At 44.3% G+C, this 14,392-nt stretch overlaps 1 protein-coding gene across 1 annotated transcript in view; it reads right to left on the bottom strand.

The window, feature by feature from the left end:
- The window catches only part of WDR44 (WD repeat domain 44), a 64,350-nt gene extending 50,435 nt beyond the window's left edge, over positions 1–13,915 (bottom strand). The window contains exon 1 of the mRNA XM_075259028.1: positions 13,679–13,915. Within this exon, the coding sequence (XP_075115129.1) occupies positions 13,679–13,752 (74 nt within the window). The 5' untranslated portion in view covers positions 13,753–13,915. The remainder of the gene's footprint in view (positions 1–13,678) is intronic.
- Positions 13,916–14,392: the final 477 nt, after the last annotated feature.

Below are 14,392 nucleotides of genomic sequence, written 5' to 3'. Positions count from 1 at the left end.
GAAGTATTGGGCACAACTAACCATAGTATGCCTGATCCTTTGTTACCCTAAAAGACATGCCACCAACAGAGGTTGGATGAACTTAGTGTGCACTTGTAGGGGCTGGGTCAGGATGAATAGCTGTCAGCCATCCTGATGGCAACTTATGACACTTCACAAGACAGATACTGTCTGCTTATTGTCAATACTTAGGATCTTCCTGCACTATATCTATGCTGATAATTTACAAGTTCAATTTTCTTTTGGGCAGACTGGTTTTATAGAATATAAACGCACCTGTATATAGAAGAGCACATGCAGATTTTTAATACAGCCTGTTGACGCCCATCATGCACACAAAAAGAGAGTTCTCCTATTCTCGCTGACAGCCGTGTCCTCGCTTCACCTTCTCCGCACGTACACAAGCTGTCTTCACCAGAATTAAATTGGAAACCTGATCAACTGAAATAAAATCAATCTACCTGGTTACATCTAGCGTGATAACAGGCGCCGCGTCCCGTCATACAGAGCACTGGGTCACCAACAAATAACTGGACCCAGAAATAGTGTCCGGGCCAATTCACTGCTTTTCCTATGAATAGCCAGGTGGAGGGTGCTACAAAATAAGACTGGCATTAGTTAAGTCAGTCTTCATAAATCAGTCCCTAACATGTAAAATCTTGAGCTGAGTTGCACCAAGTTTTAGGCTGCAATATTCTGTCCGTCACTTTACATATGTGGTTTGCAAGCTGCTCTAGTTCAAGACTTTTCTCGTGTTATGTCCCTCCCTGCCAATATCCCTTAGGTTATGTTTACGCATGTTAATTTTGCTCTTGGCAATTCTGACTTGCATTCACAAGTTTTTTGCAGAAATATGAGGTTGACACTTGGATTTCTGTCGCAGAGGTGAAGTAGATGGGTCGACAGAACTCCATTGAATTTGACTTAGCAGCTTTTCCAAAAGAAGATTGAAGGAAACTCGTCCAAAAGCACAGATGAGGTTACAGACAGACTATTCACTTACACTGAATGTGGAACATTATTGGATTTGGGCACAGGGTCTGCTCCAAAGTCATCCTCATGCAAGTGCTTGACTTTGTTACAAATAGAAGTCTTGGTCATGGCATCCTAGGGGGAGGAGGGGTAATCGTAAAGCAGTATGGTGTTAAATCCCATGACAGAAGCAGCGGAGCCTGCTATGTAAAGGAGTTACACAGACTGTACAGCAGCAAATGCTAGGAAATTGTGTATAGACATCGGATCGGTAGGGATCAACTATCTCGGTGACTAGATGTGGGTATAGTGAAACAACTATACAAATGCTGCTGCTCCATGTAGCGCCTCTATTTCATGGACCATGTCAACACAAAAAACACATTGAAATGAAAATTAGCCAACCAGTTACTTGGTTACTGTTATGGTATGTATTATATACATTCACGTAGGGGTGGACATCCTTACAATTATTGCATGGCGCACAGACTACTTCATCTTTGACTTTTCAAAAATAGATTGGTGCACAATACAAAAAATAAAAAATAAAATTTGCTGACCCCTGTGCTATACCATTATAAAGCAAAAGACTAACATTAAATTTCCTCCAACTGAAAATAAACCGACTGTGCTGATGAAACCTCAAGAAACGGAGAAGTCTCTCCCTTAATAGATTCACTTCTCCTGTCTCCATTCTGCAAATTCTGAAGAATCTGCCCAATAGTTACCACTGCCAGACATGATAGCCCTTATTAAACTACATTTCGTGTTATCTGGTCACTAATGTGGCTCCACCCTCTTGATCATTCATCTCTCTTTGACATTCATTTCCAGCAAAAATTGTCATTAGCTGCAAGCCATTGTCACAAATTCTTTATAAATGTACCTGTTTATGTTTGTCAAACATGTATGTAACATACCTGTCTCCACCAATACTACTTAGGGCGGGTTCACACCTGCGCCCGATCTCCGCTTTTGGGTTTCCGTCTTCTGCAGAGAGAAACTGGGCAGGGGATGTAAACCCGGCGGTCAGTTTTCAAACCCATTCCCTTGAATGGGTTTGCAAGGTGACCACCCATGAACGTCTTCTGCCTCAACACAGCAAAACCTTTATTTTTAACCTGCATGTCTGCCTTTGTGTCTGGTTAAAAAAAAAATGGTTTCGCCGCGGAGAGGCAGAAGACGCTCACAGGCGGTCACTTTGCAAACTCATTCAAGAGAATGGGTTTGAAAACTGACCGCCGGCTTTCAGTCTCCTGTCCAGTTTCTCGGGCAGAACATGGAAACCCGAAAGCGGTGTGAACCTGCCCTGAATGGGTCTGAAACCTGACTGCCAGGTTTCCGTCTTCTGTCTAGTTTCTCTCAGGAGAAGACAGAAACCCAAAAGCAGAAGCTAGGTGCAGGCGTGAACTCGCCCTAACGGGGGAAATGTATTAAGACCGGCGTTTACTACGTTAGTCTTATTTAATTCCCTCACAGTCAGAATTAAGAGGTCTCTTAGGTGGTTGCATAAACTAGAATTGAAATCTATATCAAGTAATAGGCACAGATTTCTGCTAGTTATCTAAAGAATAGAATGAGTGGGCAGCAGCGTATGGTATAAAAAAAAAAAAATGTAAAAAAATAAACATAGGTTTCATCTCATGTATGCCTAAATAACATATAATGTCAGACCAAGAAAAAGATGTGAAAAAAAATGAAAAAGTTAATATTTTATTAGCACAAAAAAAAGATTAAATTCAGGTAAAATGATAACAGGCTGACCTTCTTGAGGATCAAGGGTATGTCACACAATGTAAGAAACATAGCGTCTAAAGTATCATGAAGATGCATTAAAGAGGTTATCCAGCTTCCAAAAATGTATGCAGGTGCATCCAAAGCAGTGCTACATCCTCAATGCTCCCTTTCACACTCTTTGCTTGGCTTTATTTTACTTGAGGCTCCCAGTATCGCTGTTCTCTACATGCAGTGAATCTGTGGAGAAGCTATATTTCCCAGGATGCATCTCCCTGCTCTCTCACAGGTAATAAATCCCTCCCACATCTGAGGTCACATGATGCTGTGATGTTTCATTTGCAAACTTACTCCCTCTCACCCCTGTGAGCAGCAAATACAGAGGCAGATGCATCCTGGGAAATGTAGTTTGTCCACAGATTCACTGCATGTACATAACAGTGATACAAGGAGCAGCAAGTCCAAACAAATGGTGCACAAGGAAACTGAGGATTTAGCTTTGCAGTGGATATATGTGCAGATCATTTTTAAGAAGTAGTGAATAAATGTCAAAGCAATAATGCATACATGAAAAAAAACACCTCATCATTACAAGTATAGAAGAATTGCACGTTGTTGACTGGGCAAGAAGAGAAAATTATTACCACTGGAGCTCTGACCCCAAAAAGATCAGTCTGAAGATCAATGCCAATAAGGATAGTTATGCCACACGAGTTACAGTAAATCTGGTGCCCATCTTAACCCCTGTCCTGCACTACCCACGCCGGCGCAGTAGCAGGGGAACAGTAGCAGGGGAACTGAGCATACTCAGTTTCCCTGCTACTGCGCCGGCGGGGGATTACAAGCAATGACGCCGGAAGAAGAAGACGAGGAAAATGGGACCCGAAGACATCGCTGCAAGAAGAAAGAAGATGTAGGCATGGCTAAAGATTACATCGGACCGCGCATGCCTACCCAGTGTGCACGATACAGTATGATTATCATATTATTTTTTAGGGTATTATTTTAAAATGGGGGGGTAGTTTAATATATCATTAGCAATGCCTGCGTGGCCTTTCTAAAGGCTATTCACCATATATGGGGCTCTATCAGCATAATTTTTCTGATAGAGCCCCTTTAAGAAGAGGTAGAGGGTGGAAAAAAACGACAGAGTGGTGCATCTTTGGGCAAAGCATCCCTGCACTATATCTACTCCAGTTTCGTGATGTATAGATTATAGTAGGTCTCCCCTCCCATGCTATACTATTTCTCAGTCAGACCTTACATTTACATTTTGGGACGTGCCATTTAATGGTGACATCAATGGGAAAGAGGAATATAAATGTTCCAATATTGGTGGGACCGTTAAAATATCTAATGTACCGGTATATGCGGGGCCTCATAGATCTCTCTAGAAGCATGGACTCCGGGAAAGAAGGCTCGGGCATACTGAATTTCAACACCTGATTATTTATTCTCAGGGAACATAAATTACTGACAGAGGAGTATAGCAGAAGTTTATGCCCCCTTCTGCATTCAGAATACAAGCACCCTTAGCCTGTCCTAGCATGTATGTGTATGATGGTACAGGGCCCTGATGGCAAACCTATGGCACGCGTGCTAGAGAGGGCACGCAGAGCACTCTATGCTGGCACACGTGCGGTCACCCGGATCGCTCACTAACTGGGAATCTGGTACAGGATTCCCCGTTGATAAGTGATCGCTGCCTTCAGTTGTATTTCAAAATGCTGTCAGTGTAGGCCCCAGATCGCACGACTGCGGCTTACACTGACTGCAAAGTTTGACCTCTGCCCCGACACAGGCGCGATGATATGTGTCATCAGCGCCCGCAGTCAAAAGTAGGTGGACACCAGCAACTCTTCATGGGTAAAGTATAAGAATGTGTCAGTCATACTGAAGAGCATATAACACTGGGGGTATGCATACTGAGGAGCATATAATACTGAAGGGGGGAGGTGGGTGCGTATTGAGGAGCACATAATACTGTGTGTGGGGGGGGAGGTACTGAGGAGCACATACTACTATGTGAGGGGGGCACTGAGTAGCATAGAATACTGGGGGGCGTACTAAGGAGCATATAATACTGTGTGTGGGGGGGTGCTGAGGAGCACATACTATTGTGTGAGGGGGGCACTGAGGAGCATATAATACTGGGGGGGATGTACTAAGAAGCATATAATACTGGGTGGACGTATTGATAAGCATATAATACTGTGTGTGGATGACACTGTGGAGCATATAACACTGTGGGGTGCTACTGTGGAGAATATAATACTGTGTGGTGGGGGCCTACTGTGGAGCATGTAATACATACATAATACATGACTGTAATTTGTGGGTCAGTATTAAGGTTAAATCTCCTTGTTGGCAATTTGTGATAATTTATTGGGTTTTGGGTTGCAGTTTGGGCACTCTGTCTCTAAAAAGTTCGCCATCACTGGCATAGGGGGGATAGCTGTTGGCTGGTTTAGGTTTATGGATGCCTTTACAGCTGACGCTAGGTTCACACCTGCGTTCTGGTCTCCGTTCTGTGCTTTCCGTCTTCTGCATGCCAGAAGACGGAAAGCACAGACCGGTTCCGGCGGTGAGCGTTTTATGCTCTCCGCCGCGAAACCGGATTTTTTAATCCGGACACAGAGTACTGCATGTCCGACTCTGTGTCCGGATGAAAAAACCCGGTTTCACGGCCGGACCCAAATGAATGGGTGAGAAAGACACCTGCAGGTTTCCGTATCCTGCCTCTGTTTTATGCAGGAAACGGAAACCTGCAGAACGGACACCTGGGCGCAGATGTGAACGAGCCCTGACAGTCTGAAAACCTAAGATGACATGGACACGTACATAGGATATATAGGTATATAGGCTATACAGGTTACACAGAAATATGCTCAAATCTGAAGAAACATTTTCAGGCATTCTTTACATTATAACAAGACAAGGAAATGCATCCAGGTCCAGGTGCAAACTCATTGTAGGATAAGACCTTCACAGAAACTTACAGCAGCCTGCAGTCGTGGCAGATATCTGACCTGATCCAGTCATGCTTCAATGACTATCTTCCACGCTAGGCAGTCTTATGCTTGGAAAATGTGTGTGATATAAGAAAAGAAAGACAAGGGAAGGTCGTATACTGCAAGTACAAATGCGTGAGTCAAACCAGCCAGTATGCAGCAGCAAAGTGACAAAGCAAATGCTTGCTACACCAAGGGACATGCTGGAATATGCTTGTTTTGGCAGTTCTACTTCTATATGTATCTTACACACTACACCCTGGCAGGGATTGGGACTGGAGCTACACCTACACAAGCAGGATGCAAGACAAATCTCCGAGCCAAAGAGCGTTTTAACTCTTCTGCATCCAATGGCAGCATACGAGGAAACAGCAATAACGGCTACAGCTTGGGATTATATTACCGTACCTTGTTCACTGCGGCGTGTACGCAAAAAATCAGACAAATTATTTATATATTAGCTCACAGATTTGATAGAAAGCAGAAAAAAAACAAACAACATATGGGAAGGAAGACAATCTGTGAAAATGCTGGAGGACAGAACGGTTGACGTGAAGTTTTAACACCACTAAAAATGGCTGCTTAAAGAAAACAAGCTCATACATACATTGTATCTGATGTATAGAGAATATTTAAGACCAGGATGTATTATATTATATGATAACACAATATTAATATTACAATATACTATTCTATAGAGCTGAATAACACAATGGAAATCAATAGCAGACATAGGGAACTGTGCCTAAAGGATACCACGTACTGGCCCACGTAGGGGCCTCTGTCAAGTGCACTTGACAAATACCTGAGTGGGCCGATGCATTGTGCCGTTTGGCGTAATAAAACAAGCTCCATCTTTATTGCTACATGGTGGTGTACTCTCCTTTGTTTGCTGATGGTTACATAAACTCAAGTGGAGAATTGAGTGACTACTGTGAATATGGCTTTTCCGTTAGTGCTGTATTGTCCACCTGGATTGTAAACCATATACTAGATGTGGTCAGACCCTTACAGGGATCCTATCATTGGATACCCTTTTATTCTCCCTAACACGAAGGAATAGACTTAAGAAAGGCTATACTTCTCCTACCATTAGATGTCTTCTCTGCGCCGCTGTTTGGTAGAAATCCCGTTTTTCTTCGGTACGCAAATGAGTTCTCTCGCAGCACTGGAGACGGTCCCTGGCGCTCAAACAGCACTGGGGGCGTCCCCAACGTTGTAAGAGAAATCTCCAGCTGCACCTCCATCTTCTTCTGGAACGCTCTCTCCCTGTGTGTTCTTTCATCCTGAGTTTCAATCTTCTAGGCCTCGGGCAGAGTCAACTGCGCATGCCCGGGCCACAAGAAAATGGCCGGTACACCAGCTTACTGTGTAAGCGGCCACAAGAAAATGGCCACTAACACGAGCTTACAGTGTAAGCGGCCATTTCCATCCAGGATGGAAGAAGACACAGGGAGAGGCGTTCCAGAAAAAGATAGAGGCGTCGCTGGAGAGTTCTTTCGCAACATTGGTGACACCCCCAGTGCTGTTTGAGCGCTGGGGACCGCCCTCAGTGCTGAGAGAGAACTCATTTGCATACCGAAGAAAACCGGGATTTCTACTGAACAGCGGCGCGGAGAAAACTTCTAAAGGAAGGAGAAGAATAGACTTTCTTAAGGCTATTCCTACGTGTTAGTAAGAAAAAAGTATCCAGTGATAGGATCCCTTTAAGGGACCTAAACCTGTCTCTATAAATCATATGATGATTGAGCAGCACTACCAGGAACCACACTGTCCTGAGACAGCTGATCTGCGGCAGTGCCTGCTGCGTGACCCTCATTGTTCTATTATTATTGAACTATAATATGGTGAGGCCATCAATACTAGAAGGTGGAACACCCCTTTAATGTTGATGGACAAACAATTGCATCATCGATCCAATAGTTGAATGACAGTGTTGGCAGTCTAATATATATGGCTGCCTTTAGGGTGGTCATACCCTTGTAATTCTTCCCCATCTCCAGATACTTTGGGTTGGGAATGTTTGATTAAAATATGTCCCATGTTTTTATTCTCAAAGGAGAGTCACCACCAGAGCGTTCTCCTCTCTCCATATTCAGAACCTAGGCACAATCAGCCAAGAAGAGATAGCCATTTGCCAACAACTATCTCATGTGTATGGATGGATCTTTCCTGCATAGCGGATAGTTATGGCACCACTGTGAAAAGGCTGCAGTGCGTACACCACCGCTGTGGCCCCTATCGTCTTCATTCTCCTAAGAAGCAATATAGCAAGAAACGTCATCTGGTTCCTGAAATCTAGACACACACGTATACCCGGTCATTGAAGTGGTTAGGTTATAAGAGATGATCGGAGCCATCAGACTGGATGACTAGTGTTCCTACACAGTAACCATCACATCGGGCCCGGCGTCTCCACAATACACCACAACATGGCTTGTTAAACCAATGAAACTCAATAATGCGCAGGAAAGGAGGAAGTTGAGCAGAGTGTAAAAATGTCTTTCATGTGTTGTGGGACTTTTTTTTGCACATAAGAACACAATGAGGTTAGGGAAACCATACAAGTCACGATGGTAAAACAATCCGGCCGGAGATGGTAATGTACTAGTGTTATGTGGAAGTTACTAATGCAAATGGTCGCCAACGTTCACTTCTTTCTTAGCTGTTAGGCCCCATGCAGACAACCATGCGCTTTGTCAGTGGGCGAGCTGTGTTTTTAATGGCTAGCACTTAACCATTCTTTGTTTTGTGGCCAAATATCCACACCCCTGTATGATCACGGGTCTGTGTGGGACAGGTCCCATTCCTGATTGTTCTGCTGCCCAGGTCCTTGGAAGTCACAGATACCATTCATGCGCCATTTCCTTACTGACACATAGCCTTAAGGAGTGCTGTGACAGTGCCCGGTCACTATATAGGGCACAGAGCCATCTTGTTCGGGTTCCACATATTGGAGAGCACAGGGAACTGTTGATCTGTGCAGACCCCACACTGATAAGATATTTATGGTCTATCCTAAGGATAGACCATTTAAAAAAATAAATAAAATATTCATGGACAATCCCTTTAAACAGAAGAAAACCCCTTTGTCCTACAGACAAACCCTAAGGTGACGTGCACACAATTGTGCGCATGTCGCTGGCCACGAATTAAGGGCACAGGTGGCCCCATTCATTGCTCTTTACTTTTGCTCAAGGTTCACATCCCCATATACACTGGACCGTGAAAATAAAAGGTCGTGTGTATGAGGCCAAAGAAATGACTGGGTCAGTGTGCTAGCCGTGAAAGATATGTCTAGGACACTGACTATGCACATGGTCGTGTGCATGAGGCCTGTGCACGAGTTTCCATTCTTTTGGGGTTTTTTTGGGGGGGCGGGGGTCAGAAACCCTAATCCGCATAAAAAAAGCAATTACCTTAGGAAACCCGCAGATCTCATAGACTATAATGCAGAGAGGCGAAGGGAATGCCCGTACGGAAACTGGACGCAGATATAAACCGAGCCCAAGTTGTATAGAAGCAAACTTGTTGCACCACAAAGCCTAATGCAGCGTGTAAGTACAGTTGGGTGGGTGATATATCTGAAGTACAGATTAAACACAGGTACAAAACATCTATCTGAATGAGGCCCAATGTAAACACAGAGTAAGAATAGTCAGGAAGCAGGCAGTAAGGTCTAGGAGCCCCCACAGCCTTACATGGAGCGAGGGACTGCACCCAGCAACATAAAAAGAAAGGCTGAAAACAACTCAGCAGCAGAAATTATTTTTAGGTGCATTTGCACCTTGGATCTGCCCTCTTATATACACATAGATAGTGAACTGGGATCTTTACACCTTCCAGAACAAGAAAAACGTGATTAGAAGTTGCTCAATGAATATTGTACAGAGTTACAATATTCGGGTTTTCCAGGACTACCTACTGATGACCTATCCTGAATACAGATCATCAGCTTCAGATTGGCGAGGGTCTGACATTTCTAAAGGCCACGGTGATATGAGACACAGCCACTATGCAATGTATATTGTCTGGGCCTGGTCAACAGGGAAGAGAAAGCAGCGCTCATCTGAACACAGTCATTCCAAGAAGCCGATGGCGGGGGTGTTTGGAGTCAGACCCCAATTCTAAGGATAGGTCACCGATATCATCATCCAGAAAAACCCCTATATGTTCTTTAGGGCAGTATTCTAACCTTAAAAAAACTGGAAAAATGTGAATCCTGCACTGTTCTATGCCACACTGGCCACTACTCAGATAGGAGGGCGGCAGAGAGGGGCATGGCCTTCAGTGACCTGGCAAATCTAGCAAAGTGGTATAAATCAGAAAAAGCTCCTAGTTGATGTAGATTCGTCTTCTTGGTGAACAGAGATGTGCCTAATTTATTAATAGTCCAGTTAAATTAGGTGAAACTCACCTTGATCCACCCCCATCACCCTACATTTTTAAGTTGCCTATGGTTCGAGCAGCATGCATCTCCTGACAGGTACATATAGAAACATGCTATAGTAACCCCCATGATCAAGGACCCCCAATGATCCGTTTCTCCTGCAGGTCGTTGCACCTAGCCAGCTGCTATACATGGACTTGCATCACTGCCTCGCTCACAAGAATGGGGTTGTGTTGTAGTTCCCTGGAAAGCTCTAGAAACGCCACCTTACATTACAGTGTATTGATTTTTACTATGCATTACAAAACCAAGGCATGAATGTCGTATATAAAAACCATCAATAAAAAGAAACATGAGGCATTAAAGCTGAACGCATGTTGTTCAATCCATGTACAGTGTTATCATTCCTCATTTCCTCAAACCCCTGACACAATAACTGAGATCAGATAAAGTACATTATGGATAGGAGCTCCTAATTAATACACGACTGTGTTCACACTGATAGGTAAACACATGTGACATGTAGATAATCTTATGTTTATAGTGGCCACAGCTCTGGTCTGTATACAGCCCCCCCCCTTCCCACTTGATGTTAACAGTGACGCCCTGTTTGTGATAGGTGACCCCTGCAGGCAATCCCTGGCCTCCTCATTGGTGACCTCTTCACAAACAGCACCTGACTACAGAGACAAGCAGTTTGTGAAGAGACAGCAGTCATCTGGTGCAAACAATCCCCTTAAGGAGCAGGAACGGGTAAGAACAATGTAGGGTGCAAAAACTCACAGAGAGGAAAGATTGCCATTTTAAGGGTCCATTCACACAGAGAAAAATGGTGAAGAATTTGGTGTGGAATTTCAGCACTGATTCCTCACTATTTTCCTCCGTCTGAATGGACCCAAAGGGGTATTCACAAGATCTGCCAACACTTTATGATTGGTGCGGGGGTAACTTCTGAGACCCCCACCAATCCTGAGAATAAAGGCAATGTGTTGTCTACTGAGCGCTGTAGTTTCTTCTCAGACTTCCCTGCACAGACAAACCGACAACCTGCTGTGAAGAAGATCTGCAATACAGGTTCATATACGTGATGGCACATTCTAGTGATTGGGTACCACTTTAGAAGATGTGGACACCCCTTTTGGTTAGGTCTACACCACGGGACATGCAGAGGAATTTGAGGCAGTCTTCCACCTCTGATTCCTCTCCAGATTCCAGTCCTGTGCACATTCACTGATCAGTACCAGACACAATGGGGCTAAACAGCCTGAGCCTTGTACTGCGGATTTAATGCCTGAATCAGCCATGGGAAGACTGAACAGGACATGTCCTGAGAAGAAAAAAAAACACCTGTAGCTGCTTCCCATTGAAAACAGTGAAAGGCTGATTCTGACCGAATTTGGAGCTGAAAAGAGCCATGGTTGTCAGGCGGCGTACACCAAGCCACCAGGCTGTCAGTCGTGATTCAGCAGATTAACTCAAAGCTGGCACTGACAGCAGAGGAGGGAAAGGCAGCCTGCCAGCAGCCAGGCCATGACATTTACCACATTCTTCTAAGACTCCACAGCCTATGTCTAAGACAGGTGTCACATCTTATATACAGGTGAGACGACAGGTACACATGTAGACAGGTATACATCGACATGTCAGGGGTACTCTATACTAGAGATGTGTCAGGAATACACTATATGTACACATGACAGGAGTACACAATATGTACAGTATATAGGAGACATGTCAAGAGTACACTATATAGGAGATGAGTACAAGATTCACTAACTCTACAGTATACAGAGACATGCCAAAGGTATACTACATGTACAGTATATAGAGACGTCAGGGGTATACTACATGTACATTATACGCAGATGTGTCAGGTATAGACTGTATGCAGTATACCGGAGACTTGTCATGAGTACACTGTACAGTATACAAAGACATGTCATATGTTCATTATACTGGAGAACGTATTGTCAGTATCCTATATAAAAGATGTGTCAGGTGTTCACTATATACACTCTACACGTCAGAGGTACACTATATGTACAGTATACACAGATGTGTCAGGTGTACACTGTGTATACCGTATACAGGAGATGTGTTGAGGTACACTATGTGTACAGTATACAGAAGACATGCCAGGGGTACACTATATACTCTCTATACACGTTTCAGGAGTACACTATATAGAGTATACAGGAGACATGTCAGGAGTGCTCTAAATGTATACAGGAGTTGAGTCAGGGGTACACTATATGTATGCACAATGTGGGAGACGTATCAGGGGTGAACTATATGTATACAGAATATAGGAGACGTAGGGGGCCACACGGTGGCTCAGTGGTTAGCACTGCAGCCTTGCAGCGCTGGAGTCCTGGTGTTCAAATCCCACATGGGCAAAAAACCATCTGCAAGGAGTTTGTATGTTCTCCCCGTGTTTGCATGGATTTCCATCCCATATTCCAAAAAAGACATACTGATAGGGAAAAAAATGTACATTGTGAGCTCTATGTGGGGCTCACAATTTACATTAAAAAAAAAAAAGAATATAGGAGACGTGTCAGGGGTACACTAAATATACAGGAGATGTGTTGAGGTACACTATGTGTACAGAAGACATGCCAATGTATACAGAATGTAGGAGACGTGTCAGGGGTACACTATACGTGTAGAGTGTACAGGAGACGTGTCAGGGGTACACTATACGTGTAGAGTATACAGGAGACGTGTCAGGGGTACATTATATGTATACAGGAGACGTGTCAGGAGTACACTATACATGTACAGAAGACGTGTCAGGGGTACGCTATGTATACAGAATATAGGAGACGTGTCAGGGGTAAACTATATATGCAGGAGATGTGTTGAGGTACACTATGTGTACAGTATACAGAAGAGATGCCAATGTATACAGAATGTAGGAGACGTGTCAGGGGTACATTATATGTATACAGGAGACGTGTCAGGAGTACACTATACATGTACAGTGTACATAAGACGTTTCAGGGGTACAGTATGTGTACAGTATACAGGAAACATGTCATGGGTACACTATACATGTACAGTATACAGGGGAAGTGTCATGAGTGCTCTATAAGTGTACAGTATACAGGAGACGTGTCAGGGGTACACTATGTACACTCTATACAGAGACGTGTCAGGGGTACAGTATATGTGTACAGTATACAGGAGACGTGTCAGTGGTACAGTATATACACTCTATACAGAGATGTGTCAGGGGTACAGTATATGTGTACAGTATAGAGGAGACGTGTCAGGGGTACAGTATATACACTCTATACAGAGACGTGTCAGGGGTACAGTATATACACTCTATACAGAGACGTGTCAGTGGTACAGTATATACACTCTATACAGAGACGTGTCAGGGGTACAGTATATACACTCTATACAGAGACGTGTCAGGGGTACAGTATATAGGAGACGTGTCAGTGGTACAGTATATACACTCTATACAGAGACGTGTCAGGGGTACAGCATATGTGTACAGTATAGAGGAGACGTGTCAGGGCTACACTATATACACTCCATACAGAGACGTGTCAGGACTCACACAGCCGGGGAGCAGGACAGATTCACATCTTCAGTAGCATCGAAGAACTCCTCCGTGTCACTATCGGACGCCATGGTGGAGAACCCCCGGGACCGGACTGTGCGGGGCCTCACTGGGCGCAGCTCCCCGGGGGTTGTGACCGGCCCAACATACAAGCTACAGCTCCCGCTGACAGGCCGAGCCAGACAGGGAGAGAAGGGCCCGGCACATCCACACACAAACACGGCCAGATATCGCGAGATTACAACAGGGTAGTGTCTAGAATGGAGCTGCTCCTGGTGCATCACGTGAGCTTGTAGTCACATGACCGGCGTTAAAGGGGCGGGGCTTACTCTTAAAGCGCTTCTAGTGGTGTCTGCCGTAGTACACACTGGTACGTGCGGCAGTGCTGTGCGCTAATCTAGTCTGCAGCGTGTGAATAGGGGTGTGTAGCAAAACTGTGTCTGACTGTTAATTACTAACTCTTTCACCTACCTAGGAAGAAACAGAAAGAAAGTTTTAATCTGTATTAAATATTTTTCCCTATTTTTGTTGTATAAATCTGTGGTGTGTTTTGTTGTCTGAAACCTAAAGAGAACATGGAGTTCACGGCTCTCTGCTCCACCATTATTTTATCTGCACTCTGAAATTGGGAGCCACCATTGGGGACGATGGGCTAGAGCCTGAAATGCGGGGCTGTCCTGCCCAGACATCTAAAGATACCTTTCATTTGCA

The sequence above is a fragment of the Leptodactylus fuscus genome, chromosome 11 (genome assembly GCF_031893055.1).
Source record: "Leptodactylus fuscus isolate aLepFus1 chromosome 11, aLepFus1.hap2, whole genome shotgun sequence".
Classification (NCBI taxonomy): Eukaryota; Metazoa; Chordata; class Amphibia; order Anura; family Leptodactylidae; genus Leptodactylus; species Leptodactylus fuscus.
The sequence above is the reverse complement of the archived record's forward strand: the minus strand, read 5'-3'. Positions and strand labels throughout refer to the sequence as shown.